The sequence below is a fragment of the Hippoglossus stenolepis genome, chromosome 20, assembly GCF_022539355.2.
Source record: "Hippoglossus stenolepis isolate QCI-W04-F060 chromosome 20, HSTE1.2, whole genome shotgun sequence".
NCBI lineage: Eukaryota > Metazoa > Chordata > Actinopteri > Pleuronectiformes > Pleuronectidae > Hippoglossus > Hippoglossus stenolepis.
Window position 1 is genome coordinate 11,696,393 of NC_061502.1, and position 27,719 is coordinate 11,724,111.

Sequence of the window (27,719 nt, forward strand, 5' to 3'; positions counted from 1 at the left end):
TTCATGATATCCACATCTGCACGAACTTCCACCTGTTCACAGTTATTAGTTCTCCACACATGCCTGATTTATTTCTTGAGAAATTCGCCAAAGATGTCAAAATCTCTCAATCTGCGCCCGATCCAGGTCCACACCACAATGTAATGGTTTCTTCTTTGAGTCTTCGTGAAAATCCATCTTGTAGTTTTTGCATAATCCTGCTAAATAAAAAACAAACACAGATGAAAACCTAACCTCCTTGGAGGAGTAATCAGAGATCATCAGGATCCAGTGTAAGTATTAAGTGTGAAATTGAGAAATCAAAAGTGTTTTTTTTAAAGGTCATGACTCGTCTCTATGGTGGCGTTTTTTTAATCTTTACTTAAATGTCAATCGCTGTGAGGTGTTGTTGTTTCCTCCTTCGGCAACAATCTGACTGGTGTTGTGTTACGTTATAATAATAACTCTTATACAAGAGCAGTGGTACAAAGTGTTCTTGTGTTTCAGTAAAAACCAAAGATCAAGACGTATAAAGGAGAAGTGAAATAAAAAGTTCAACCATCGTTTCATAACATTTGTCAGGGGAAAGCCTTTGGGCAGAATTTAACAAGGTAAGAAAATCTTAAATAAATACGATAAAAATAAATTCAGTTAAAAGCTCAGTAGCTGTGTGTTCTGACTGCAGATCGGAGATAAATCTGCTGCGATACCCGAGCCCGGAAGAAATAAAAAGCACCAATGACCTTTTCCAATTTTTGCAAATGAAAGTAAATCTTTTGCTCAGTGCCTCGGGTGAGCGAAAACTGGATTGCACAACTTTTGTCATTTAATACTTTTGGTGTCATGACGCAGAGGAACTAACACAATGACTTTAATAAATTTCAACGGAGAAATCTCAGACAGACGAGTCGTGTTCGTTCTTGTAGTTAGAAAATAAATTTAATCTATTCAGGATAACAGAGTCGTACATCGCAGATACAGACGTTGAAATACTGCTGAGCTGCTTGTTTTCACAGCTGTTTGACAGCGCGACGTGACAGAGACAGACTGGAAAGATTGAAAAAGACCAATCACATCAAGTGATTAAGGAGCATTTCATATATGTTTACGTATACAAAGCAGTATAAAACAAGTACAATAATGGACAGACAACAGTCCCAAAAAAAACAACAAGGGTGTAAACATTTTTCGTGTATATGTGCTTTTCATGACGCCAGCGTCACCACAAATCGGATCAACCGGTATCTGCCGTCGTCAAGGCAGGGTATAGAAATCAACATTACAAAAACATACAACCTCCACTCTGTCCACACTTGTATTGTGTACTTTATCCTACAAACTCTACTCCTGTATATTTCGGCTAGCATACAAAGGAAAACTGCAGAGTCTTTGTGGGCCTCTGCACAGAAACAACGGCACACCTTTCACTCAGGGCTTTTGTAACAGAGCACCATGTTGATATTAGTGTGTTTCCTCAGTGTTGTTTCCAGTTACACTCTATGGTTTAGATTGGTCCCTTTATGTAGAGATGGCAACAACTAGGCACAGTGCAGTGAGCTGCTCTCGATGCGGAGATGAAACCGGGTGTTTCCAGTCGTCCGATGGACAGAGCCAGCTCTTGTAGCAGTACTGAGGACGCCCTGCAAACCCCAGGTCCTCGGGCAGAGTCTCCAAAAGTCTCCAGCTCGGAGCTCAAGTGCTTATTTAGAAATGTATTGCCAGTTATGTTTTTCGTTTGAATGGCTGCCATGGCGGTGCAAGGTTGGGCCTCAGGGACACGGCGTCCCTGGTTTCCCAGGTTTCAGTTGTCGTCGCTGGACAGCTGCTCCAGCAGGGGGTTGGCCTCGCCCTCAGGCGTCTTCACGCTGTCGGTCCTCACGATGCAGGTGGGCCGGTGGAGGTTGAGCATCACCATTAGCTGCTGCCTCTCCATTCGGAGCTCCTCGATCTGGGCCTTCAGGTCCGAGTTCACCATCTCCAGACGCTCCGATTCCTGGACAGAGATGTTGAATTATAGATAAATAAACAGTTCAGTATCTTACACCTGACACTTGTATTTTTATCAAAAAATTTACAAGAACTTTAAGTTGTGCGTGATAGTTAAACCAGGCTTGAATTAGCCATATTGTGTTTGCTCAGGATAGGTTTGAATTGTTGAAACGTGAATTGGCAGCTCAGGCTAACTTGAATCAGTCTATTCTCTGCTGCTCGACTTCTGCTGATCAGTGCTGCGTCATGATCTCACCCTCTGAAGGAAGTCAGTCCGTTCCTTCTTTTTGTTTCGGCAGCGCGCTGCTGCGACTTTGTTTTTCTCTCGTCTCCGTTTTCTCCTGTCATCGTCTTCATCCATCTGTAAACACAAAGACAAACATTATTCGAATAAAATCTGATAATTACTTTACCTTAAGTTACACTATTCTACAACCTTTACTTTCCATCTCCTTGATGATTTGTGCAACTTTTACAGTCAATCTTCTTTTAAACAATAGAGGGGCCACAGTCTTATACTGCACTGTATTTGTTTCCTTCTTATTCTTTCACTTTAGATATCAAATATAGTGTAAAATATGTCAGAGTGATATTTGAAATGATATATTATAAATGATAAAAATCTTGATATGCAGCTTCTTGTTTCTGCTCTCTGACTCGATGTGTCGTTCACACACCCTAACTTCTGCACCATTTCCCCTTTTCTCCTCTTTCCTCTTCCTTCTCACCTCCGTCTTGATGGCCAGCGGCCTCTTTCCCAGCCGCCCCAGGAAGTGCAGTGGGGACAACATGGTGCCCAGCTGGCGGAAGTCAGCCAGCTTGAGTTGATCGGTGAGCGTGGTGGCCGAGATGCCCGCCAGCGGGCCAAGGCTGGGCAGGGAGCCCGCCGCCAGCGAAGGGTCAGGTATCTGTCCCGGCATCATGTCCGACCCGGCGACCACCGCTGCTGTGGGGAGAGACAGGCAGAGAGAGAGAGAGAGAGAAAAAAGAAAGAATGGGAATGATTAGGACGAGAGGATCAAGTATAAAAGAATTTGCTGACTGTGAAAATTCAAAGCAAAATTTTTAGTACTGGAGAGCTTAAAATTATTCTAGTTTTTGTTGCACTCCAGCCTAAAATATCCAATTAATTCACCTTTCACTATGTGAAATATAGTCGAGAAACCTGCAGAGTATGTGCAGTTCAACACCTGGATCCCATAAGTCAAAAACTATTTATCTCTTGGTAACATGAGCTGCACATTTACACCCTCCTTCCTCTATCACGCTGCATCGGTCCGACAGTTTCTTTTATCTTTATTCTGAAGTTTCAGTGTTGGAATTCCACCAGAATAAGATTAATTCACTGTCTTCAGCTCTTGTCGTCAAACATCTCTCTAAACACAGGTTGCCTTTCCCAAGAATGCATTCAAACGTTGACAGCTTTGACAGCTGTGTTATCTTCTGAGTCAGCAGCCAGTGAAAACACAAACTTCACACCGTCAGCAGCGACACACTCATCTGTGGAGCTTCGCACGGGCCGAGCATGATCCTCCACACTTGAGGCTTCTGATGATTAACAGAGGGGTTTTCGTTCTGAACGTTCGTTCGGTCCTTTCAGAGGAGACAGAGGGTAACACTCATGCATTCCACCGCCACCCTCTTTCAACAATTTTGGGCTGGTTCAGAGGCTCTGACCACAGCAACTTTTAAAACTTTTTTTTAATGTAATCATGGAGGAATGAGGGGCAGAGCCTGTGCAGGCCTAGAGGAAGTGGCTGGAGAATTAAGACGTCTCTCTAATTACTGTAAGACCGACAGTTGGAAAACTCCTGATGGCCAAATAAAAAACAAATGTTACAGATGGGAACAGCGTAACATGAGCCGACTCTACCCTGCCCATCCCTGAGATCTCTGAGGAGAGGCAGAGTGAGAAAGGAGGATTTTCAGAAAGTCTGACAAATACATTTGATTTCATTGACTGTGCGCTGACTATGTAGAAAAATAAATACAAGTCAAAAAAAAGTGCGAAAGCTAAACGGGTAAAGTCTGGGTAATAGAGGCCAACCCTCAGCTGTCACTTCATATTTTCTGCTGAGGAAATGCTGCAGTGATTTTGACAAAGCTCCTGCTTGACGGATACAACAGAGCGACTGATGCCTCACTGACTCTGGCACGTTGACAGAGGCTCGGCTAGAATAACCGGCCAAAACCAAAGCGAGTTTTTAAAACAAGACGACATCAGTGTGACTTCTATTTTAACAGCTTAACTCACATTTGCCCCCTGAGTATATTCAACCGGAGCTGAACCTCTACAGGTTGGGCACAGGCCGAACAAAGCCTCTCTCATATGAACCCAACAAAGACGTGTATTGTGAGGAGGTGCTGCGAAAAAAACAGCTGACTTCGCTGGTGGGTGACTGGCTGACAGGCCCGACTGTATTGTAAGTTATACCCGAGTTTTTCTTTCTTTGCTCCTTTTTTTTTTTTTACAGCAAGGGTGAAAGACTCACTCTATTACAAAAGCCATAGAGGAGGTAATGAAAAAAGCCGAGTTATGTAACTCTATTCTAATGCACTCCACCCTGCTCATGGGCTGGTCTTGAAATGTTTTTACAGTTGGACCGGGCTTTACTGTCGTGCATGGCAGACACCAGATCAGCTCACTTTACTGGATGTGGATGGTGCGGCCTCTGAGTCTCACACTCTGTTTTCAAATGCTTCCTTATACTGCATCATCTGCATTCAGACTAAATGTAACAGTAAAATACATTTTGTCTGAGGCAGATGTTCAATAACAAACAGTTGTTTTGCCAGGGAGATTAGGTTTGGGTCAGTGTTTGTCTCTTAGTATGAAGGATAACTCAAAAACTACTGAACGGATTTCCAGACGGAATTGCGAGATAGGCTGGAGATTTTTTAAAGTTTTGTGATTTAAAAAAAACCCCAATACTAAGTAGATCTTGATAACAATAGTCATCCATATTTAGGGGACTGATATCTATGAGTGTTTGACATTTGGTGTGGATGGATGGAATTAAAGTGGACTTGTGGACTGGTAGAAGTATCATTCTAGCTTTATATGGATCTAACGTTCTTTTCTGAATGAAATTAAAAGTTTAGATGCTATACATGTCCAGTCAAAAGTCTTTCAGCGAATCTCTGCACTCCTCTTGACCTGTTCTCCACCAACTCCAGTCTGTGATTTATTCGCTCCAAGGACAAGTTGGTGTGTGGAGCCAGTGTCCAATGAGGCATTTTATTATTTAAATCCCAAATGACCCCCTCCCTTCCTCTCTTCCTCTTTCTCTCCCTCCCTTTCCCTCTCTCACTGTATGTATACTCCCCATTTACGCTGCACTTGGCAGCAGCCTGTTGTTTTTACTGGAGAGGAAAAGAACAAGACAGGCCTGGTATAAAAAATCTCTCTCAGACAAAATTCACTCTCGCTGAATCTCCCGGGAGAGGTGGAGGAATGGAAGGTGCCAAGGCCTCCTCGTTCTGCAGAGAGGCTGTCGAAGAACAAGACGAACCATATGGCAGCTCATGCAGGGGAGAGCGAAAATATAGCCAGACAACAGTACAAGATGTAGGGCTCAAGTAACTTAACTACTCCTTGATGAAGCAGCGTCCTCCAAACTTGCAGAAACAACCCAGGCGTGATTATTAGATGTGACAGATGTGTCCCGCCGCATCCAAATCTGGCCGACAACAGCACAAGACCTCGACATGTGACTAAAGAGTATGCCATGTTTTTCTTTTCTTATATTGCTCATTGCTCACCAATAACTGAACTGGAATTTGAAAGATGCAATCCAAACTAACCCCTGGGCCAAGAACACAGCCACAGGAACTGAAGCACCCATTAGGAATGACTGAGCGAATCGCTTTCAGAGCCAAAATGGAGTCCAATATCCAAGCTGGCCAGACACCGAGGACGGGTACACAGGCTTGGATTAGGCTCCGTCCTGGACAAATAGCATTTTTTTTTTTTCTTTAGATGAAAACTGACACTGGAAAAATAAGTCAAATCAGGAATAATCTAACTCTATGTCTGTTAGGCTCACGTTCAGCACATTTTAACTGAACCCTGCTCAGTCAGACGCACGGCGAGGAATGGGGTCCTTCCTCGCCGAGGCCTGTTGAAACATGCGGCCGAGTCCAGACCTTGCCACACGCACACATGCAGACGTCTACTTCAGAGCATGAACTTCATATTTGTCTGCATGACATCAGATCACATAAATCAAAAAGCCTCAGCATAGTAGCTTTGCCAGCGGCCTCCAAAACAAAGGTGAAATGACGTGTGAAGAAAGATTTCCCATTTATGAGACATAAAAGTGAGTTCCAGACAATTTATAGTCACGCTGTTGAAGAAGATAATAGACTCTCAACGTGCCTCACTTTTGAGTTTAGCTTTCAGTTTTAAATTGAATAGAAAGTGTGTTTTATGTTTAATCTTTTCCCCTCTCTTTCAACCTGCCACACAGGCAACTGAAAATCCCCCTTGCAAATTCAAAACCCTGTCAAGTCATGAAACCCCGAAGACGTCTCATCTCTACAACACAGGGGGAAGTTCGCTGATGCGTTGTAATTACACCCAAAAGCATGAGTCAAAGTGATTTTTACATTTTTCAAAACGGGCGTATTTTTTGTTTCCTGTCAGCAGCAGTGGCAGCCTGCAGCCGAGGATTAGTGGTCAGTGTTTGATGATGCAACACGGTTACTGTGCTTCTGCAGTGGAGCAGAAAAGCCAGTGCCGCGGCTTTTTAGGCCCACGCTGGCCTCAAACAAAGACACCTACACAGCCCCAGCAGCAGCGGTGATGTGGGCACTGCGGCCTCTTCGGGGCGCACCGAGAGGAGACGAGCTGAAGCCAAGGGCGGGGAGCAGAAATGTCATGTATAAGTTATGAAATATAGGAACCGTGGTCAGCACAGGTTCTGGCTTCAGTCCAAAACTAATCTGGCTGCATGTGAGCTGTGGACAGCTGGAGGTGTGTGTGAAGGGAGCGTGTCAGAGTGAGGGTTCCTATACGCAAATGTGCAGGCAATCAGTGCATCCTATATATATATAATACGCTGGTTTCTATGCTGGCACACTGTATCTGTCCTCAGCTCGACAAAATGTGTCCATTTCCTGAGTCATTCCTGAGAGCAATTAGCTGCTCTGAGGAATTCGGCCCCTTAGCAAACGCCAGCAGCACGACTGGAGGCCTTATTATCCTCCTCCCCTATAGAGACGGTGAATGAGAGGTACGGGGGGGGTTACAGGGGGGATTTCAAAGGCTACTCATTATCTTTATATACTGTTGCTTTTTAAATGGGAGTCTGCTAACAGCTAAATTCTAGCAGTGCAGTCATTTTGTTGACTGAAAGCAGAAGTAAGGAGTCGTTTTTTGCTGTTTTAGAAGTTGACTTTTTGTGCAACCATTCATCTCAACTTCAAGTCACTGGATCATGGCATTAAAAGGAAAGACGTGCACACTTTTCACATGTTATTTGACCACTTTTTATCAGGGTGCTTTCGTTTTGGACTATTCAAGCACTGTGTGGTCCACACACCAGCATCTTGCAAAACTCTTGCAAATAGCTTCTGCAGTTTCAACTTGCTGAAAATGAACAATGAGCACGGGGGCTCGGGCCAAGGCACACTCTCTCCATCTCTGGCCAAGGTCTCAGCGATCATCATCATTACCGTCTGCATTCAGTCCGGCCGCGTGTTGATTTACAAGTCTTTCTCAATCCTCTGAGGGAAACCGGGGATGTTGGCACCGACTTTCCTCGAGGACAGGACCGTCCAAATATCTGCATTCCTCCGACCTCTAATTATGTTTTCATTGGAGTGACAAGGCAGGACGCAGGCATGGGAAGAGTGGAGACGCTGTAATAAAAGGCCGTTGTTCTGATCACTTCGCGGTAATCCCTGGCCGTTAAACCTCAAGGGTGATTGTGTGTGGGAGTGGAAGTGATTATCATAACAGAAAATATGATCTCTGTTCGTTTCAACTTTCATTTCTCTTTTGGCCGATCCTATCTGCTCAACAGCTGCCACAAATAGAAGGAACCTTTTGAAATTCCTCTTGTGATGAATAGAAAAACCTTCCCAGAGCAATTCAGCACAATTTTAAACATTTCAACTCACAATCAATGATGATGATCGAGCTTAATTCCTCCTCACAATTACAGTCTGGATGTCTCAGCGGTGAGCAAAGCGGGAGTGCAGTGCACGCAGAGGTTATCTTCAGTTCACAATGACATTACACAAGAGAGCAGGAAGTTCAACTGTTGCGTTTTACTGCAGACGTCAGCTGGAGAATGAGAAATTTATAGGCAAATCCAAACACAAAGCACCTGCAGATAGGCACAAAGCATGAGGACTGTGGCCGCCTTCATTCAAACATTACTATGTGATCCTTGGCTGTCGTCCTGCTCAACTTGCTCCATGCCGTTCAAACAGTCACACATCTATATTCTGCATCTGGGTGGTCCTGCATGAATTATTATAATATTACTATTTTCCTCCGTGTTGTAAGTCAGGATTAGACTTTGCATGGCACAGAGCTTTGGCTCGTCTCAGACGTGGATTAAATGAATCAAAATACAAACTGCAGACATAAGCCATTTCAAATGTATGGAGTTCACGGCGATGACAAACCTAAGTTGCTGTGCAATCCCTGACAGTAAGATATTGGTCAACCGAGGACAGAAGTTCTGATCTAATGACCCCCGGTGAAGCAATCACCTTCATTATGTAACATGTGGTCGTCACTTGAATGCTGTTTCATACTTTGTACTCCGAGATCTCCTCATCCCCACGTCAAGCAGATGCTTGCTCTGATTAAACAAACTCCCGTGTCTGCACTGTACTCAGGTTCAATGCTTTTGTTGCTCGTGAAGTCTCTGAGCTAGAGGTCAGTGTTTAGGTTGACCTTCAGTGACAACACTGTTTTTTGTGCAAACAGACAAAACTGGCTTCAAGTCCAAACGAAATTGAGCAGGCGTCTTAAGAGGAGCTTTTACTTTGCTCCTTTTTCATACAAACACAGGTTTTAATGGCTCCTCTCTCAGTTACACCTTTGGACATTTGGGTATTTACTTCCACAGCGTACATCTAGTCTGTCTTGACACGCTGTTTTTACAAACCATGTGGAAAGGCTTATGGGGACTACAATGTGATACTGATAATGTGATACCCACGGCGGTGAGGAGCTGCTCCCCCAGCATTAGTATTAGTATCACTGAGCCGAGCTGTTGCATAGTTGGCTTGCTCGCCTGCAATGCGTCTGCTGTCTATTCAGTGCGGTGGGGTGCAGCTTGGCAACTCCAGCTCTCCAGAGACGCACTGGAAGGCATTTCTACTTAAAATAAACCCTGTGCGCCCACGTCCAGCCTCTCAGCCCTGTCGGCCCTGCGCTGCTTGTCGGCTCGCCAGCCCTTCCCCATTAATCCACTGCAGCGTTCCATTTAAGCAGAAACCATCCTACGGATGTGCCCGGGCAGGCACTGGGGCATTTAAACCCTCCGCTACATACGCCTGTTCACTCAGACACACGCAACCACAGATCAAGACACAAAGGAAATGCACATGTAGATATATATAAAGAACACTCACATAGTTTCCCCTGTGTGAGCAGGCACTGCACCAGTTGAGGAGCATGCACACACCATGTAGGAAAACACTGAACTTACGAACTTGCAAGTCACAAACCCACACACGTACACATGCCTGCCTGTCATATTTCCCATTCCACGATTGACCTCTAACCTTCGGGCCAGCAAGGGCAGATAACTGGAGCTCCCACTGGTCTACATAGAGTTACTGTTACACAACAAACCTTGCGTCTTTTAAAAGACCCTGATGTGGATAAGAGGCTGATATTTTTCATAACAACAGCTCAGCCAAAACAAACTACTGCTGTGATGATGAAGAGGGACTGTAAAACTGAGGTCTGTTTATCTGATTAAATTCCCATTTGAGGCTTACACACACAGAGGTTCCCTGGTCCAGTATCTTGTATCTTGAATATACTAAGAATGAGCAGCATGATGGGCCAAGGAAAAGATTACAGATACAAGCCGATCTGAGTGCACATTCCTGGCTGCACTCAACAAGCTGCCAAATAGATTTCACCCTTCGTTTACATCACTTAATGTTTCGAGATGTTCATCTAGAAACTTAAGTGATGTAAATGAATTCTTAGCGGTGCCAAGACAAGAGGGTGATACTCCAGAGAGCATCCCTGATTCACTCAATCTAAATCAAAAACTAAATACTTACTCAGAGAAAACTTGTCAGTTGTCTTCTGTCAATGATGCAACCGTGTTTGGACGCTGTAGGAAGATAATAACATCATTCTTGTTATTCACAGTGGAATTATGATTATTATTCCTGATCAATTGATTGTAGGAAAAACTTTTGACTGTTTATCTATTATCAAGCTCATGCACAGGTTCCTGTTTCTCAACAGTGAGTATGTTCTGCTTTATTTGATGACTATTTCAAAACTATTTACTAATTGTGATGGGACCGTTTTTGTTGGCTGCAAAATTGATTGATGAAGTGATGATACAAATAATAATAATACTAATTTAGCACCAGCCCAAAACAGTATTACTTCTGGATCAAAACCATCATGAAAGACAATTTGTAAATCAGGTATTTGAACAGCTGCATGCAGTGATTGACTTACAAGTTAAGCTTAGGATTGATAACATTTTAATAGATTTGTTAGCTTTAATTAGCTGATAAGGCCCATTAGCTACTCCTCCAGAGGTACATTAAGTGGATGAAGTAGCCGATTACACTGACACAAGTGTCCAGTCATGAAGCATCACTTAACAGCTCTAACAAACTTTACATGCTTATTTTAAATATCAAGTTTAAAAATCCCTTCAGACTCAGTGTGGTTTGGCCAGGGGCAAGTCCAGAGTCGGAGCCAGGGGTGCACTGGCCCCCTGTTGAAATGTGATTGGCCCCTGAACTGCCCTTGCACTGTCAGCAGTCTTTTTTTAAATGAACTACTTACAATACTAGCAATAAATATGACTTTGTGTTATTATTATTATAAAGATACAATGAGCTTGAACAAGGAACAACTTTCAAAATATATTCAATGATGTGTGGCTTTGCTCAAAGCTGTAGACCTAACAGTTAACAAGGAATGATTTAAATGTGCACGTTACTGAATTAGTGCATGGATGTTGGTTATATAATTGTCAATCACAGCCCCTGATTTAGAAAAATCCGAGACCTGCCACTGCAGGTTGGGGCACCGGACTGTTGCTAGTTTTATCAATACAGCATGTAGCGACTTTAAAAACAGAGTGAGGCATATGTGGTGTTACATAACCGTCTCCATGGAGGCCGACCAACACTTCTCCTGTTTAGCAACACTGACATGAAGAACGCTGAGGATGGAAATACCTTCCGAAGCTAACTGACACTAAGCTAACTGGGCTACCGACGCTGTAAATAAACCGGGACAGTTGCTACAACAGTTGTAACAACAGTGTAGTTAACAGTTGTGGCAGCGAGAAAACTGACTCCTACAAAACTAATGAACCTTCAGACTTTTGTTTTTACAGCCATTTACTTAAAAACACACCCTCTTATATTGATGTTAACAGACTCAAATAACATGTAGCAACGTTGGCATATTATCGTGGCCCCCCCTTACTGCCCCCTGACTTACAAAAATCTCAGATCCGCCCCTGGAGTTTGGCACACCGGAGTGACGTTAGCTTTAGCATGTAGCCACTTCAAAAACACAAGTGAGGCGTGTGTGGTGTTACATAAACCGTCTCCATGGGGGCTTACCCGACACTTCTCCTGTTTAGCAGCCCTGACATGAACAAGTCCCGAGGATGGAAATACCTTCCGAAGCTAACTGACACTAAGCTAACTGGGGGCTAGCGACGCTGTAAATAAACCGGGACAGTTGCTACAACAGTTGTAACAACAACGTAGTTCACAGTTGTGGCGGCGGAGCGCGGAAAAAAAACTACAAAACTAATGGATTCCCAGACTTTTTTTTTTTTTTTATCTTACAGGCAGTGAGTGAAAAAGCACAACCACTTCCATTGACAGTAAGAGACTCGGGTGATTGCTGCTAAATATATAACAAATAAGAAGCCGATAAAACCAGTGAGGAAAGTATCTCACAGAAATCTGCAAATGTGCAGCAGGGCTGAGCTAACAACTAGCATGACAACAACAATAACAACAACAACAACCATAAAAGCAGAGTAGAGGAGGAAAAAAGTATGGCGAGGAATCGCGTCAGTCAGCACGCACGCTTACCTGAGAGGCGTCCAGGAGCTCCGCAGCAGCAGCGGCGGCGGCGGGGAGGGTGCGGGACTCAGGATGTGGGTTTTGGGACTAACCCGAGTCGTTGCATCAGCCCCGTTTAAGTAGCGAGCCAGTGTGTGAGGGCTGAGGAATGCGGAACTGCTGGCCCAGACGTAAGCATGGTGAAAATACTGTGAGAGCAAGAGAGAGAGAGAGAGAGGAGGGGACACACACACGCGCGCACACACACACACACACACACGCTGGGCTTGTTCTTGCTCCACCCCTAGCAACCACACACAAAAAAAGAAAACATACACACTGGCTGGAGGAGAGGAAAGTTTCATCTGAGGGACACACACACACACACATGGAATAAATAAAGTGATGGATGTAAACACACACACACACACACCATCAGTTGTTTTCTAATCTAACCTCTTTGAGAAAGTAGAGCCCACGGCAACAATAAAATGCTTACAACCACTTATTTATAGCCTGTGATGCAGTATTGTGATCATCTTTTTGGGGGGCTTGTGACCCCTCACACAGATCAGGGCCCTGCTTGTGACCCCTCCTCACAAGTTGCTATGTGTTTTTTTGTTTTTTCTTTCAGTGTAAAAAGTGTTTTTGTTTGGTTTGTTTTTGTCATTTATTTCCATGGCAGAACGTGTACATCCGCCAAAACCCAGCAGTCCCCTTCAATTCAATCAAGCCGCTCCAAGTCGCACATACTCATAGATATAACTGTCACCTGAATATTTTTTGGGACATCAAGATTCATATATTATTCCCTGACAAAATGGCGAAAAGTTGCCAATGTTAAAGAAAGTGGCAAAAGATTCCTGGATCCGTCCCTTTATCCACATCAACGCCCCAAATTTCTCGGCCCATTTTCCTATTTTTGTCCAATCCTGTTAAAACTATAACGTCCTTGGTGGAGGTCTTTAAAAACTAAAAATACAATCTTGTGCAACAGAAATATCTACTTCATTTTTACCTTTATTCATCTGCTCCCCCTCAGATCTATCTTTGGTCCTGACTCCAGGATCGGGAACATGTGGCAAGAAGGATTTGAACACTGCACCACATGCTATTATTTGTCACCTTTACTAGAGTTTCATTTCATTTAAATCCCTCAAATCAGACTACGTGGGATTATGTCATTAAATAAAGGATGTGGTTTAGGGCGTGATAACTTTCAGAAGATGTTTATTATGAGAGATAACTGTAAAACCCAAGAATAAGCAAATGATTAATTTAACCAACGTCCTATTAAATATGGTAGCAATCATAAATTGTTCCTCTCATATCAAACCACTGCCTGAAGTGAGCTACAGAAAAAGGAAATAAAACATTGATACATAACCAGCAGCTAAAACAGTTCTCTTATAAAACAGTAATTATATAAACATGTATGACTTTTGTTCCCTTTTTTCCAACTCAGAGAAAAATCATCATTTCCTCTTTTCTACAGGAAAAGAATGGATTTAAGAACCCTAATGTTACAACTGTATATATGATATTGAATAACCCTTATTTTTCGTCCTGTAACCCAAAGGTTGTTTTCACCGATTCATCCCAGCTGTTGTTGAACAACCATCAATGTTTTCCTCAGTCAGCAAAAATCCTTTCATTTCAGCTGAGGATGTTTAATGTAGTACATCTTACAGGGTCGTCACACATACAGTATTTAATAAGTTTCTCTAAAGCTGCTATGTTTGATTTTCTTTAAACACTCCTTAATTAACATGTCACTAGATTCATGTAACTTCAAAACACACGCACAAAACAATCATTTCCAGTGCTGGTTCCAGAGAGTTCCAGAAAAACTTGACCTGGCTGCCTCCTCCTGCTGCTTCCCCCTAGTGTGGACACATCTAACTGCATCTATCTCGACTGCTCTTAGAAAACTATTCATAACATCTCATTAGAGAATTCAGCTCTACTATCAAAAAATACACAACACAATACTAATTAGTTTTTGCCATCTCACTTTTTTTGTACCATTTTGGTTGCATATGCCTAGAATAAATTGTTCAGTTATGATTTGATATGTGATATAAATGCTGCCAAAATCTCCTCTAGTTGCCTGTGTTGCAGGTTGAATTAGAAGTATAATGAACCTACAAACTTGCCATTGCTGGTCAAGATGAGGAATAAATGTGAGTAGAAACTGTAAAAACATCAGTCATCCTCACCTGAAATGGCAATTGGCATGAATATAATTGAAATTATCTTAACTTGAAATTGTGTTTTGAAATAATGTGTAAGTGTGTGTTTGTTCGATGAGATTTGACCATTAATGACACAACTCAAAACAAAGTTTATCTACAAGTTGAGTTTATTTGAGTTTTTAGAGTAGCAGGTGAACATCTGTTTCTAAGTTTAACCAACTTGAAACACTATTACAGTGTCCATTACAATAACAAAGTCACAACTAGGCTCAATATAATGTGATAAATATAATAAAATCATAATTTTTCGTCGTAATCCTCAAATTGCAATAGAACCATGAATATTAGTGTCATTTTAATCAAGGAGCACTTGTGCACGAACAGCCCATTCTCCTGTGCACTTTTTATTACATCCCAGGGCGTATTTTTATTATTACTACAATTATCTAAGGCACAATTTGGTTTTACACAATGCCACCTCAACGGTTCCTCCTAGACCGAGCAGCTGAGTTATTAAAGGCTCGTCAAAATACCCCACTCTGTTCCTTTTTTTAGATTCTAATTTGGTTCTGCTGTGATTTATGTCTCGCATATGAGGGGAGGTCGAGAGGAAGAAGAGGGGGGGGGTCTGGTGTGTCACGGTTCCTCTGAACGTGGATGACAAATTTTAGGGGAGACGTTTGGGGTCAATAAAGCAGAACTGAACCAACGAGCAGACAGACTTCATAAAACAGGGGGGTGCTGGGCTGCCATGATTAAGACAGAGGTTTTCCCCTTGGCTGGTGTGGACCTTCAGCCGAGTTCCTGTGCGCCTGCAGGCCGGCAGCCAGGGACGTCACAAAGTGCACCAACACACATGGTGCAGGCCCAGTCGGTGCTTAAAGAGAGAAGGGTCCCTGCCAGGAATAATAAGCCACGATAACAACGCTGTGAAAAAATATATATACCAGTCTGGATATGTAGACTAAGAATTCAAAGAATGTTCATTTGTTTTTTAAGATCACGTTTAAAGGAACATGTAGCGATACACAGACATGACGAGAAACATTAAAGCTCTTGTGGAAAATCAGTATCTGATGCAGAAAGCGTGTATTAAATTATTATGCGGATGCTCAAAATTAAATCTCAACATATATATTGAGTTTGTTCTCGTCTTTTCCAGTCCTGCAGAAAGTCTGTGCATTAAAACTTGAACCTTTGTTTCCCTGCAGCTGCTCAAATGATGAATGGAGACGGGTGCACTCTGTGGTTTTACAGCTTTTCCAAACTCATGCAGACTTCTTGGTGTGTGGGCGTCACAAGTCAAGGTAAAAAGTATTATAACTGTTTTATGGATTTTTATTCATTTTGTTTTATTAAGTACATTTTTCACAAGCTCTCATGATGTTCTTCTGTCTTTTTATTTGTGTTTATGACGCCATTTGAGGCTAAAACATGAGCTATATACTCCTAGAGATATTTTCGGGTGACCCTCAGAGATCAACTCCATTTTACCCAGCAGCAATCTTGAGATTGTGACACATGCTTTTATTTTCTCTCGATTAGACCAACTCATTATGCACCTGTCTGAGTCAGCAAAGTTTACATGAATCACATTTTATCCAGCCGCCAGATTCCCCATGTCATTTCACTGGCTCCTGGTAAACTCCGATACTGGTTTTGAGATCCTGTTAATACCATTTAATGCTCGCTCTGGAATCCCACACATGCACCTCGCTGATCTCCTGACCGAGAGGGTCTTTTCTGTTCGGGCACAGATGCAATGGAACAAACTCCTCAAGGACATCAGACTGACTTATCCTCTTTTAAATCGGTTTTAGATATCATACTTTATGAATATGCTTCTACTGGTCTTGTGGTCTGAACTTATTTTATTTTCTAAGTCACCTTATAATGCTGATTTGATACAATGGCATTCTTCTAACCTCTATTCTATTTTCATTTGATCATTTTTATTGCTTTATATCATCCTATCTTACTAGTTTGGATCATTTTGATTAATGATTGCTTGACATTTGAATTATTTTTTTATTTGCTTTTATCATGCTGCCTTGAAGCACTTTATAGTTTATAGTCATTATTATTATTTGTTGATTTAAAGTTGAAGTAATTTGTCGTTATATCATCCAGCTTCACATATTTGGGAAATACCCAGTGAACCAGACACCTCCAGACACAATCCTGACTCATCACTGCAGACTTTATGAACAAACTTTATTTTTAAAACTGCTCCCTTCAATATCCTTCCTTCCCTTTTTTTTTCTTCATTCCAATTCATCTCTGACGGTTGTAGATCACGTCAAAACACGTCTAGCGACACGTAAAGATGCACATCTTTAAATCAAGGATATTTAGGACCATATGGTGGATGCCCAGTACTTTTCCATTTAGGCAATCACATCTTGAAACGGCGTATTGCTACAGAGCGATACTTCCCATTTTATGACTACTACTTATTCAGGAGTCAATGGAAATTCTTATTTTTCTCATTTTACTTACCAGACGTCAAACTCTTAGGTGATGAATTAAACATTTTAATGTGTAATCATTTATATCAATGGGACAGATGTACCGTTCATATCCTCTGTAATGGACTGAGGCCTGTGGCAGACTCCCATTCACAGAAATCAGATGTGCACCAATTGCGTGCCGGTGCTTGACATAAACCCTCCTCTTCATCTTCATCTTCATCTCCCTCCGACTAAAACAGGCTGCCTGCTATCATGCCAGCAGCCCACCCAACCCCTCCTCACCACAACCACTGATCCTGTTTCCATTGGAGTAAAAGCTCCCAGTGTTACTGTATTAGTGCTGTGACAAATGGATTCACCATTTGATTTATCAGAGTCTATAAAAAGCACAATCCCTCTGCACAAAGACATGAAATCTTCTGCAATTTTACATTATTTAATTGAATGACATGGTCGTAAAAATATTAAAGCACCACATCCCCACTGGATCACGTTCTTTTGTCCTGCTGTAACACTGGAGGTGCCCTCTGTCTCCCACTGGAACCCGGCAGTATTGTTTTGAGCTCATGACGATATCCACACTGTCTTTTGGCGAGGTTGTTCGCTCACAGCATTATTCGTGTCAGGTGACCCCGCCTTCCCAAACCCGTGTGTCATTGATTTATCTGTGTAAATATAACACTTCCATGGGAATATCAGGGTGAGCATGAGGAAACAGTGGTCAGGAGGCGTACGAGGGTGAGATATCAGAGGTGGAAACAGTGAGCAAACAACAAATAACAGAAGGATAGATGGACTGTAACCAGGAGATGTGAGACATATTATTACAGGGTGCTGATGCTGCCTGGAGTAACTCCAACCCGTAACATTGCTGCAGTGAGAAGGAAGACTGTCCTTTGAACAACTTTTAAAATGCAGGTTTCACTTTAGTCCAGAAAATCTTTATACAAAGGCCAATTAAACAAAAGCTACAGAGGCTGAGACTAAGCTGTGGTAAATGGAAAACTCGTACACTTGTTCAGTCAGTCTTCACAGACATGATGAATCCACATTTTTCTTATTTAAGTCATCATTTTAGTAAGACCCTTGTGGGGGATTCTCTGATTACCTATCTTGATGATAACAATCAGGCATATTTAGGGAGCTGATGTCTATGAGTGTGTGCAATTTGATGCAGCTGGATTAAATTCAAGGGGACTGTTGGGCCTTGGTGGAGGAATGTGCTCTACTGAGTGCCACTCTAGTTTTGTGGGTCTCCCAAAAGTGAACATGAATGGATACATGAACATAGGGATACAGAAACGTCCTCAAACATTTCAAATATTGACTATGGAGGCCTAAATGTGTCAGCTAATAACTTTTCACACACATTTTGTATAATTACGACGTTAAATATTACAATTACAAAGATTGGACTGTGTAATGCATGTTAGTGCTTTGTAATTCACACAACTACGGGTCTTTTTCCACTGAAAACTGTTTAATATTTAGACTCCTGCTCACTTTGAGGTTATCCTGACTTATCGTGGTTTTTATGTAAGGTCCAAACGCACACCTTAAATAATAAGGATGATTAAGATAAAAGGGAAAGTTGACCCACCCACACAGATGTAAGCATGGGGTGTGAGACGGAGCTGTCAATCAAGCAGTGTGAACATGCCCACACATCATGAGAGGAGCTGTAATCATGGTCAAACACGATGTGTTCAGCCTGTAACAACAATTTGAGGTACTTGTACAGCATCATTTTCATTTTATGAAACTTTATATTTCTACTGCATTCCATTTCAAAGTGTTATTTCACCAAATTGAAATAATCAACTGCATTATAAGTTGTGATTTTACTAGTCCAGTTAATAAAATGCAGATATATCACCAAGACATTAAAAATTACTAAAATAACTAAACTTTATACAGATAAAATTATGTATTTAGCAGCTTGGAAACCAGAATTATAACAACAACAATATCATGTAAAGTAATAATATAAGACTTAGAGCTATCTACCGAGGACTTTTACATTTTATACACAAAGGATATTTTACTCTTCAGACCAATACACCACAAACTCAGAATGTGTGTTATGGTTATATTAAACTATTCTGACTGAGAGGCAATAATATTATTTTAAATGCAAAAATGTTATTTTAGATTTGCAGTTTAAAATAACCCTTTGAGTTAAAGCTTTTTAGGGGCCTCCACACGTAGGGGCCCTGGGCACTTTGTTCCACTATCATCCTCACTAGCCCGTGTTTTTAATCAGCCGTGTGTGTGCGTGATGCCTCGGTGCTCGGCTATTTTAGAGTGATGATGGATGGGCCTGTCAACGGCTCTGCTGTCGTCTGACTCACTCTCTGTCCTCTTGTTCTGTCAGACTCTGCGTGTCCAGCAGCGTGATGTTTCCCATCTCCACAGCCTGTTTCAGATTTGTTTTATCACATAGTGAGTTGTTCCCAACCATCAAGCCGCAACCCTGCTGTCTGAGATGTGAGCTGAAGGGGAAGAGTTTTTATTCGAGTGAGTTGAGTGAGTCCAGTGCTTGCTGGCACTCTGGTGGTAGAGGAAGTGTCTATGTGAAGCAACACCACTATAAAAGTACAGCATTTATGTGTGTGATATGTGTCACCTTCCTCCAGCTCTATATTGAAGTTATATGTTTACACAATGAAGTATTCAATTTTGACACCATGTTTCTGTTTGCATCCATTTCTACATCGAATGGAAATATTCAAAAGGTCTTGTGCATCACTTTAGGCATATTTTCCTTCAGACGGAGCAGACGCTAATCTTGTATTTCCACTTTTAACACCAGGGCCCCCTGTTTTCTACAGACTATTTGCATTGTGCATTTAAGTTTCAAAAGTTGCATCATGCTACATCTGCAGTAGAACACACAAGTCATTCATTTGTTGTAAACTAATTCACCTCAGTTTTGCTAACAAAACATGATCCTGGAAAAGTCTTTGAGCTGAAATACACCAAACCAATGGAGTCATACAAGAGAGCTTTTTAAATCTTGGTTTTGTATTAATGAAAAAGTCGAGACCAAAACAACTGTGCTCATAAAACATACACCAATAAGGGTGTTGAGAGATGAGGGCTGAAATCTGCTGAGGTTTCAGATTTTACACTTTTATTAAGCAGGCCATAAATGGCGCAACTGTAAATAAATAAATATATAAATGCAGCAATAAATCATTTAACATACCAATAAATAAATAATAAATATAGGACTTCGTGGTGAAAAATAATATTTCTGCATTTCTACATTTATTTATTTATTTCTGTATTTCTATATCCATTAATTTATATATCTACATTAATATATTTATTTGTGAATTTACACCTTTATTTCTGTATTTCTACATGTACACATTTATTTGTATATTTCTACAGTCTACTATACTTTTTGTCCTTCATATTCACTACTGATGACCCTCATACTGATACTACTACCACTACAGACGCCTGTTTTACCTGCAGATTTTTTAGTTATTACTATATTATTGTAGTATTATGTCTTTGACATGACAATGGATACTTTGATGAGAGAAGTGAATGTGCAGGATCTTTGTGTAACACCTCTGGGTGCTGTGAGGGAAGGCTCTGCTGCTGCTGCTCAGCTTCTCTCTGCAGACTCTGTAGCCCCCCCTACTGAAGACAACAAATACTGCACTTCTCTTGCACTTCTCCTGAGACCTGCTTATGTAAAGTGTAAACGAGTAGAATGTGAAAGATATAGTATTTATTTCATCTATAAAAGCAGATGGGCTGCATGTGGTAAGATTAAGTGCAGACACTGTTGCTGCCGCACAGAAACACCATGTCCTGGTTTCACTGGGACATCAGACACACCGTGGGTATTAAATGCAGTTTTTCCGGGAACTCTATATTACTGATAAATTACTAATTAGTCCACTTATCATCAGGCACGTGACCCAAGAGGTCTCGTTTGTTCGGGCTCCCGCTTCGACATTTTCCGGTAACAGCGCTCCGCTCGCTCCGGGCCCGTGAAATATGACACCCGTCGCCATGGAAACAAAACAACCGCAATTACCCAAACATGGTCAAAGGGAAGTGAGCCGACGCGGGGCCCAGCGCGTGCTGACGTCACGCGGAGCACGCACTGTGCTGCGGTGCGGAGTCGGATTGACCGTGACAATAGTGGAGCGATGAATGAATAAGTGATCATTTATTCCCACTCATTTTAAACGGCTCAGTCCCACACTGTACTTTATGTTCTGTGTGGAGCCATGGAGCCAAAAATAGACCCACCGACAACTGCGTGGAATATTAATATCAGGGACACTTTAAAATAAGTTTTCTAAAGTATATTAAGAAATCTGTATCAGCAGTTATCATCACCACATGATAAGATACATGAAAATATGAGAAATGCTCTTAAAAATGAGATCTTTATTACTACAAGGTTCATTATAGTTCTGGAGCTTTTGGTCCTATTGCATGATCTTTATCACCAAGATACATGAAACTATGAGAAATGCTCAAAAAAATTAATATTTATCACTACAAGGTTTATTTAGTAGCTGTTATGGAGCTTGGTCCACTTACATGACCTTTATCACTACAGGAGCAGATAAGATAAGACACATGACGCATGAGAAGGTGAGAAATGCTCTGTAAACAAGGAACTTTCTCTACAAGGTTCATTTAGTAGCTGTCCTGGAGCTATTGATCACATTAAGATTTATCACTCGATGAACAGACAAGATAAGATACATGTAAAAATGCTCTAAAAATTACATTTCTATCACTAAAAAGGTAGATTTAGTAGCTGTTCTTGAACTTTTAGTCCTATTCCATGTTCTTCATTATAAAGACAAGATAAGAGTTGTGAAGCATGAGAAGGTGAGAAATGCTCTGTAAACAAGGAACTCCCATCACAAGGTGTTCTGTAACTCGAATAAAGACACAAATAAATACATTAAGAATGAAAATTATAGAAAGGCTCATAGAAGAATCTCTCACTACAATACACATTTAGTTTCTGTTCAGGAGCTTTCAATCATATTTCATGGTCTTCTTTTGGCAGACATGTTTTCTTGCTTGTTAGGTAATTGTAAAATACTCAAATTAACAATTTTAAGGTCTGCTCATCCATGTTGGCCTAAAGGCTGAGGTGCAAAGATCACTCTAAACATTGGAAATTGCTCTCAAGGAAACACAGCTTTCAATCATATCTGCACAATCTTCTTCAGAGTTTGTCATGGACTTCCAGACGTTCACATTTCCTTTTTTTTCTAAGGACTTCTTGTTTTTAAAGCGTCTCAACTGGTCATCAACTTGTCTCCTCATCTGCTGAGGATGATCATGACTGAAAGCTTCAAAATGGCCCCTGAGTGGATCCTGTGAAACCTGTGGTGAGACCGAATGACAACAACAAAAAGGTTTGCAGTTGACTCACTTTATTTCCAGCATTATGTATATATTTTTGCATCTGATCATTCTTTATAAGTAAAAAAATAAACTATGTCATAAAATACATCTTGATAAAATACATGACGTGATATATATTTTTTTTAATGGAAAACCTTTAAAGCAAATGTTAGGTCGGGGGGGGGACTCCTTACAGCAAGATGTGACACCGATATGCTACACATGAGCGACCCTTCTTTTTTCGCGTGTTACAACACAACTATATTACACACAGAGAGGCTACTGAGCATGATCTAACATCACATCACATTTAGGCATTTTAAAAACACAAGCTACCACCTCTTCTTGAATCACTGATGACGTGTATTTGCATGCACTGTTTTTCACACCGGCACAAAGACTCGTTTTTTTGGAGACTTGCACCGGCAGCGTGGAAGAAAATCGACCCTCTCACAGAAAAAACATGTCGTATACACAACCCTTCGATGTTCAGGTTTACACAACATCAAAACTCACACTACAAAAGGTTACTTGAGAAAGATCATAGCTTGCTGGCTGGTTAGAATACGATTTAAAGTATCATTGCATAACGTGGTTCCGTTCACAAGGCCAGAAGTGTTGGAGAGTTGAGACTATCTCCGAGGCTTCCTTTGAGGCCCTCGCAGCCGTCGGCCAAGGAATCAATCTCAGGGTAGTTAAAGGAGAACATTGTGCGGTAGTTGCTACAAGTGGGACTGGAAGACATGACGGGGGTGCTCAAAGATTCAAGGTCGTTCGCCACAGACTTGTACAGGGTTTCCCAGTCTGAGAGGCAGAAGGGGCCGCTAAGGTCTATGTCGGGGACGGATGAGGCCGTCTCGGAGGTCACCGCCATCTCCAGGCTGGGCACCAGGTCATCCAGGTCGTCTCCTTTCAAGTCCTCCAGAGCCTCCTCTTCCGCGCTCGAGCACAGGAGGATGTTGGAGTTCCCCAAGATGGCAGCGGCGGGGATGCAGGGGACGTCATCCATGTCTTGGCCAATTATAGGGGCTTCTCCCATTGCTGTATTGCTCTCTGGTGGTTTCCCATTCTCTATGATGGACAGCAGCTGTGGGGAGGGCGGGGGATCCTGCATCATTATGTTATCACCATCTTCACTATCCTCCTCCTCCTCATCAGCATCACTTGCAGGGAGCTTGCAGGATGGTTGGTGGGAGGCTAAGACCTGCTCCAGCCTCTCCTTCTCCTTCAGCAGGTCGGCTATCTCCGTCTGGAGGGTGGACCTCTCCTCCTCCAGCTCGTCGGTTTCCTGAGGAGAGGAGGGACACAATCAGAAAAACAGTCCTCCCTGCTGTGCTGCAGTAACCTTTAATAACTTCTGACATGTCACACATCACTGTACGTGCCCTCAGCTTTCGGATGGGTGCATATGCCGTGTGAATCTCCTCTATACAATGCCACTTACAGCCTGTAGAGTGTCTATCAGCTCCCTCCGTCTGTTGCGACACTTGGCTGCAGCGATCTTGTTCCTCTCCCTCCTGATCTTGCGCCTCTCGTCCTCCTCTTTGGAGGGCTGAAATCAATCACAGACACAGTCTATTAAACGCTGCATCCTGCTTGGTTTCGCCATGTCAGCGTTTGGCTCTTCCACACCACCTCTCTTGCCAAAAAGTGAATGTATGCTGCATGGGAATACTGATGTGTGCTCGGTGCAGCATCTTCTCCCCTCCTGCAGCTCAGGCGTTAAAAACGCAGCACCCACCGTCGAGCCGAGGCAGCCCACGTGAGCGCGCGTTTTATGCAATTTCCCATCCATGCCCGTGCACATCACTCACGGGGCATGTGCTCGTTTCTCTCAGTAATTAGGACTCGCTGCACCAATTAGACACAATCCAATCGCCTCTTTTGTGTGTTCCTCCCTGCAGTCGTTCACTTACACTACACTCGCTACGTTAATTTCACTTAAACTGCAAAAAACAATTGAAATTTGAATTCATCATTCAATTCGAAAAATATCGCGATACTCCCCAACAGGACAGTGGAGGACGGATATCGTTGAGGAGATGTAAGATAAGATCAAATATGACCTTCCTTTATGAGCCCCACAATGAGGAAATGTGTTGATGGAGACACACAGGTAATAATAGGTAAATGTGCAATTAACGCAGCAAATATAAAAGTATCACTAGAATATAAAGACTATATTAAATGTAAACAGAATATATACAGCGTTGCACTTGAGCCGTTGAATTGCGCAGAGAAATGAATATTGCATTGATTGATTGATTGATCGATTGATTGATTGCACGTGACGTTGTTTCTGTTAATGATATTCCATCGCCCCCACCCCTCCCCAATAACCCTGTCTAGATATATTTATACACAGGCAAATATACCTGCTCTCTCTGGCCCTTCCTGCTGGAGGGCTTCGCCTTGTTTGCACCTGACGACGGCCGATGGTTCGCGCCGTGCGTTTTGGTCTTGGCGCGTCCGGACGACGGGGAGACAGATGTGAGGACCGTCGGCTGCACCATCCACCTCAGATCCGGCGAGGTTGAGATGGCAGTCACGGTCGGAACAAAGGAGTCTGATGCGCTGGTGTCACTGTCCTGCAAAAAGAAAAAAAATACATTTGCAGAGACATTTATATGCATGCACGTAGGCAAACACTGATTTAAAAGCAATCGCATCCAGGGCTGACCTTTACATGTGTTTATATGGTGCATTAATCATGTGGCTGAGGATTGCAAAAAAAGAAGAATCCATACTGTCTGTGCATGAAAATCATCAAATCCCAATCCCTCTATTTTCACCATCCTCACTCTAAAATGAAAGGTCACGACCAAGACGTGATGCATGTGTCTATAAAGTCTATTACGATCAATTTCCTTCAACATTATCGCTCTGTCTTCACGGATCCCCCCACAGACGCAAAGAGACAATATAGACACTGCATATGTGTTCGTATGGAGCCATCCTCAGCACGGGACACTAATCCTGTTCAAGAAAATTCTCTCTATGAAATGCACTCGGGTGTGTGTGCAGAAAATGAGGAGTGCAACCTATATTAATCCTTATGCATCAATTATCCCGTTTTGTGAGGATTCAGATTTTGAGGCTGGGGTCCGCTTGTACCTTGGCGCTGTCCACTGATGATGAAAGCGAGTCAGGAGGATGCTGGCTGCACCCAGGGGTGTCCCCGCCAGGCGATGCTGTGCTACAGCTGGAGGACGAGTCGTACTCAGTGCAGGAGTCTGGATGCATGTTCTCATCTAAAAAAAAAAATCACTGCATTCAAAATAAAAAGATTAGTTTCTCTTGTCTTAATAGCCCCCCCAAAAAATGACAGCTACTTATATTCCATTTGCCAGTTTCATAAATGGTAACTGTGCAGATAGTGGGGCCCGCCTTTTATAGTGAGCTGGAATTTTATGAATGAAATCCGTGTGGTGAGACTGAACCATTCCACAGAGGGGGAAGGTGGAAGGGTGGGGGGAAAAGCAAGCAGGTGGTCTCCCATTTCCCATTGAAATCCCCGAAACGCATCAACAACAATATTAAGCAGCCTGTTTTTATTACTAACACATTTCATTTGCTCTAATGTGAAAAAATAGAGAGAATATAGAAAGGGACACCCCCGCCTGCAAGAGGTGCCCATAGCCATGAATGAACTACGTCATTTCATGTATGCAGCATCTGCATCATACATTATGTTCCCGTCATGTCCACATACGTTGACGAGACTTATAAATATATTATTTGTTTTAAATATATACATAGTGTATATTGCCGCATTGGTGGCAACAGAAATGCCCTTGGAGGTGAAGGGAGGTGATGGAGATACAATGTGTTGACATTTTATAGATAACAGTTTACAACGGTGAGTCTGGTGTCTTCAGTACTTCATGTTCCCACTGGAGAACCCGGATCAGAACAACTCTATAACCTCTGCGATCCAATGTTATAGAAACACCCCAATTCAACACATGGAGCAATATAGTGAAACCTTTTTTTATATATATATATATAAATGCACGAACCCATCTCATCCTAGCAGCCAATTACTGATCACCTATAATCGACCATTCAACCGTGATCAATACATCACATCGCCTTTCACCTGTCTCTGCATATGAATAGAGCTCCAGCAACAGAATTGTCGCTGCAGCAGAGCAGCCAATCACAGAGTGGACCCGTCGAACCATATATGGTGTTTCCGAGCAATGGGAGAACGAAGTAGGGGGCGCGCGTATGTGTGTGTGTGTGTGTGTGCGTGTGTGAGTGAGTGTGTGTGTGTGGCCCACTCACTCACAGTCACAAAAGGAAAGTGAAACACGCGCTAAAATACCCGTCAGGCAATGTATCTGATATCAGCGTCATGAGGATGATTATAGAGATGCTGCTGGAGACATGAGGAGGAAGAGGAGGGGGAGCTCCTGCACTTGACCCTCATCTGCCTCAACAATAGGGAGCTATGCAGATGTATAGTGTAAATGCGTAAATGTGTAAATGTGTGAATGCATATAACTGGAAGTATCAGGCCTATTGATAGTCCCCCTCACAATACTGCTTTTGTTGGTGCAGTTTACTGGCACCTATATGCACGCATCATTCCCACAGTCTAAATCAGCTCCTGTGACAATAGAAGGGGTTTGGATTTGCTATATTTAGGCTCCAGATGACCTCACAGATCCACTGAAGTGAGAGGGATGCACGGTGAATAGGAAAGAGGGGAGGGGGTACTCACGGCTTCCCGGCAGTGGCAGCCCCCTCTGGGCTTATTTACCGGCACATCATTAGGTGGTCGGCTTCCACCCCCATTCATGTACCCCACTGCCTGCGTGCGTGTCGGCTCAGTGGTTCAAAGGTCGGACATAACAAGTGCAGACGACCCCCCCCTATACCAGACTTCAAAAACACTTGTTTTCATCCCAGTAACTTGAGCGTGAATAGACACAACAGAGAGGAGGTTATTTTTAGGCGCAGTGACATCAGCTTTCAAAGTTTATGCTAAGTAGCCAAGTAGATCGTGTGTTATCGTAATTGTGATCTTGAATAACAGCACTGCTGCGGCTGTATGTGGCCTAATGGACTGGACTCAAGAGATTTATTTCAAAAAGATTAGTTATAATATAAAGCAGATCAAATTAAAAGTGAAATAATTCTAATAGGAAAATACAAAGTAAACTTATAGTTGAGTGTGAGTGTTACTGTACGTTTCCCCAAATTAGGTTTTATCATTTATTGATATTATTTGTTTCCTCCCAATACCAATACCTTATCTGTTACCATGTTGAACTCTCTCTCTCTCTCTCACTTTACATATGTTTGCATATATATATACATACAAGCGTCTGTGTGTATTCATTTTTTTATAATATACTTTGTATTTTGAATTGTCTGTCTGTCTGTCTGTCTGTCTGTCTGTCTGTCTGTCTGTCTGTCTGTCTTCATGGTC

At 42.3% G+C, this 27,719-nt stretch overlaps 2 protein-coding genes across 4 annotated transcripts; both read right to left on the reverse strand.

Moving 5' to 3' along the window:
• Positions 1-892: 892 nt before the first annotated feature.
• On the reverse strand, positions 893-12,424 carry LOC118099225 (jun dimerization protein 2). 3 transcript variants are annotated; one of them, XM_035143623.2, is made up of 5 exons: positions 12,250-12,424; positions 10,228-10,280; positions 2,697-2,911; positions 2,225-2,329; positions 893-1,972 (listed from the first exon to the last, which is right to left on the reverse strand). In XM_035143623.2, exons 3-5 carry the CDS (start codon positions 2,889-2,891, stop codon positions 1,781-1,783), a joined length of 492 nt encoding a protein of 163 aa, XP_034999514.1. In that variant the 5' UTR covers positions 2,892-2,911; positions 10,228-10,280; positions 12,250-12,424; the 3' UTR covers positions 893-1,780. The 3 variants fall into 3 exon arrangements, with proteins under 3 accessions (XP_034999514.1, XP_034999513.1, XP_034999515.1); XM_035143622.2 differs by having other exon boundaries at positions 2,697-2,914; positions 12,250-12,421; XM_035143624.2 differs by lacking the exon at positions 10,228-10,280 and having other exon boundaries at positions 2,697-2,914.
• A 9,870-nt stretch (positions 12,425-22,294) lies between these two features.
• On the reverse strand, positions 22,295-25,671 carry LOC118099879 (protein c-Fos). Its single transcript, XM_035144662.1, has 4 exons — positions 25,397-25,671; positions 24,658-24,870; positions 23,727-23,834; positions 22,295-23,570 (listed from the first exon to the last, which is right to left on the reverse strand). The coding sequence occupies exons 1-4, from the start codon at positions 25,523-25,525 to the stop codon at positions 22,884-22,886; spliced, it is 1,137 nt and encodes a 378-aa protein (XP_035000553.1). The 5' UTR covers positions 25,526-25,671; the 3' UTR covers positions 22,295-22,883.
• Between the last annotated feature and the right edge of the window lie 2,048 nt (positions 25,672-27,719).

Coding starts and splice junctions, on each gene's coding strand:
- LOC118099225 (XM_035143624.2), bottom strand. CDS start 2,891: ATGATGCCGGGACAGATACCTGACCCTTCGCTGGCGGCGGGCTCCCTG. Junction 2,330..2,696: donor CGCTGGCCATCAAGACGGAG/GTGAGAAGGAAG, acceptor TTGTGTTTACAG/ATGGATGAAGACGATGACAG. Junction 1,973..2,224: donor GGACTGACTTCCTTCAGAGG/GTGAGATCATGA, acceptor ATCTCTGTCCAG/GAATCGGAGCGTCTGGAGAT.
- LOC118099879 (XM_035144662.1), bottom strand. CDS start 25,525: ATGCATCCAGACTCCTGCACTGAGTACGACTCGTCCTCCAGCTGTAGC. Junction 23,835..24,657: donor GGAAGGGCCAGAGAGAGCAG/GTATATTTGCCT, acceptor GATTGATTTCAG/CCCTCCAAAGAGGAGGACGA. Junction 23,571..23,726: donor TGATAGACACTCTACAGGCT/GTAAGTGGCATT, acceptor TCCTCTCCTCAG/GAAACCGACGAGCTGGAGGA.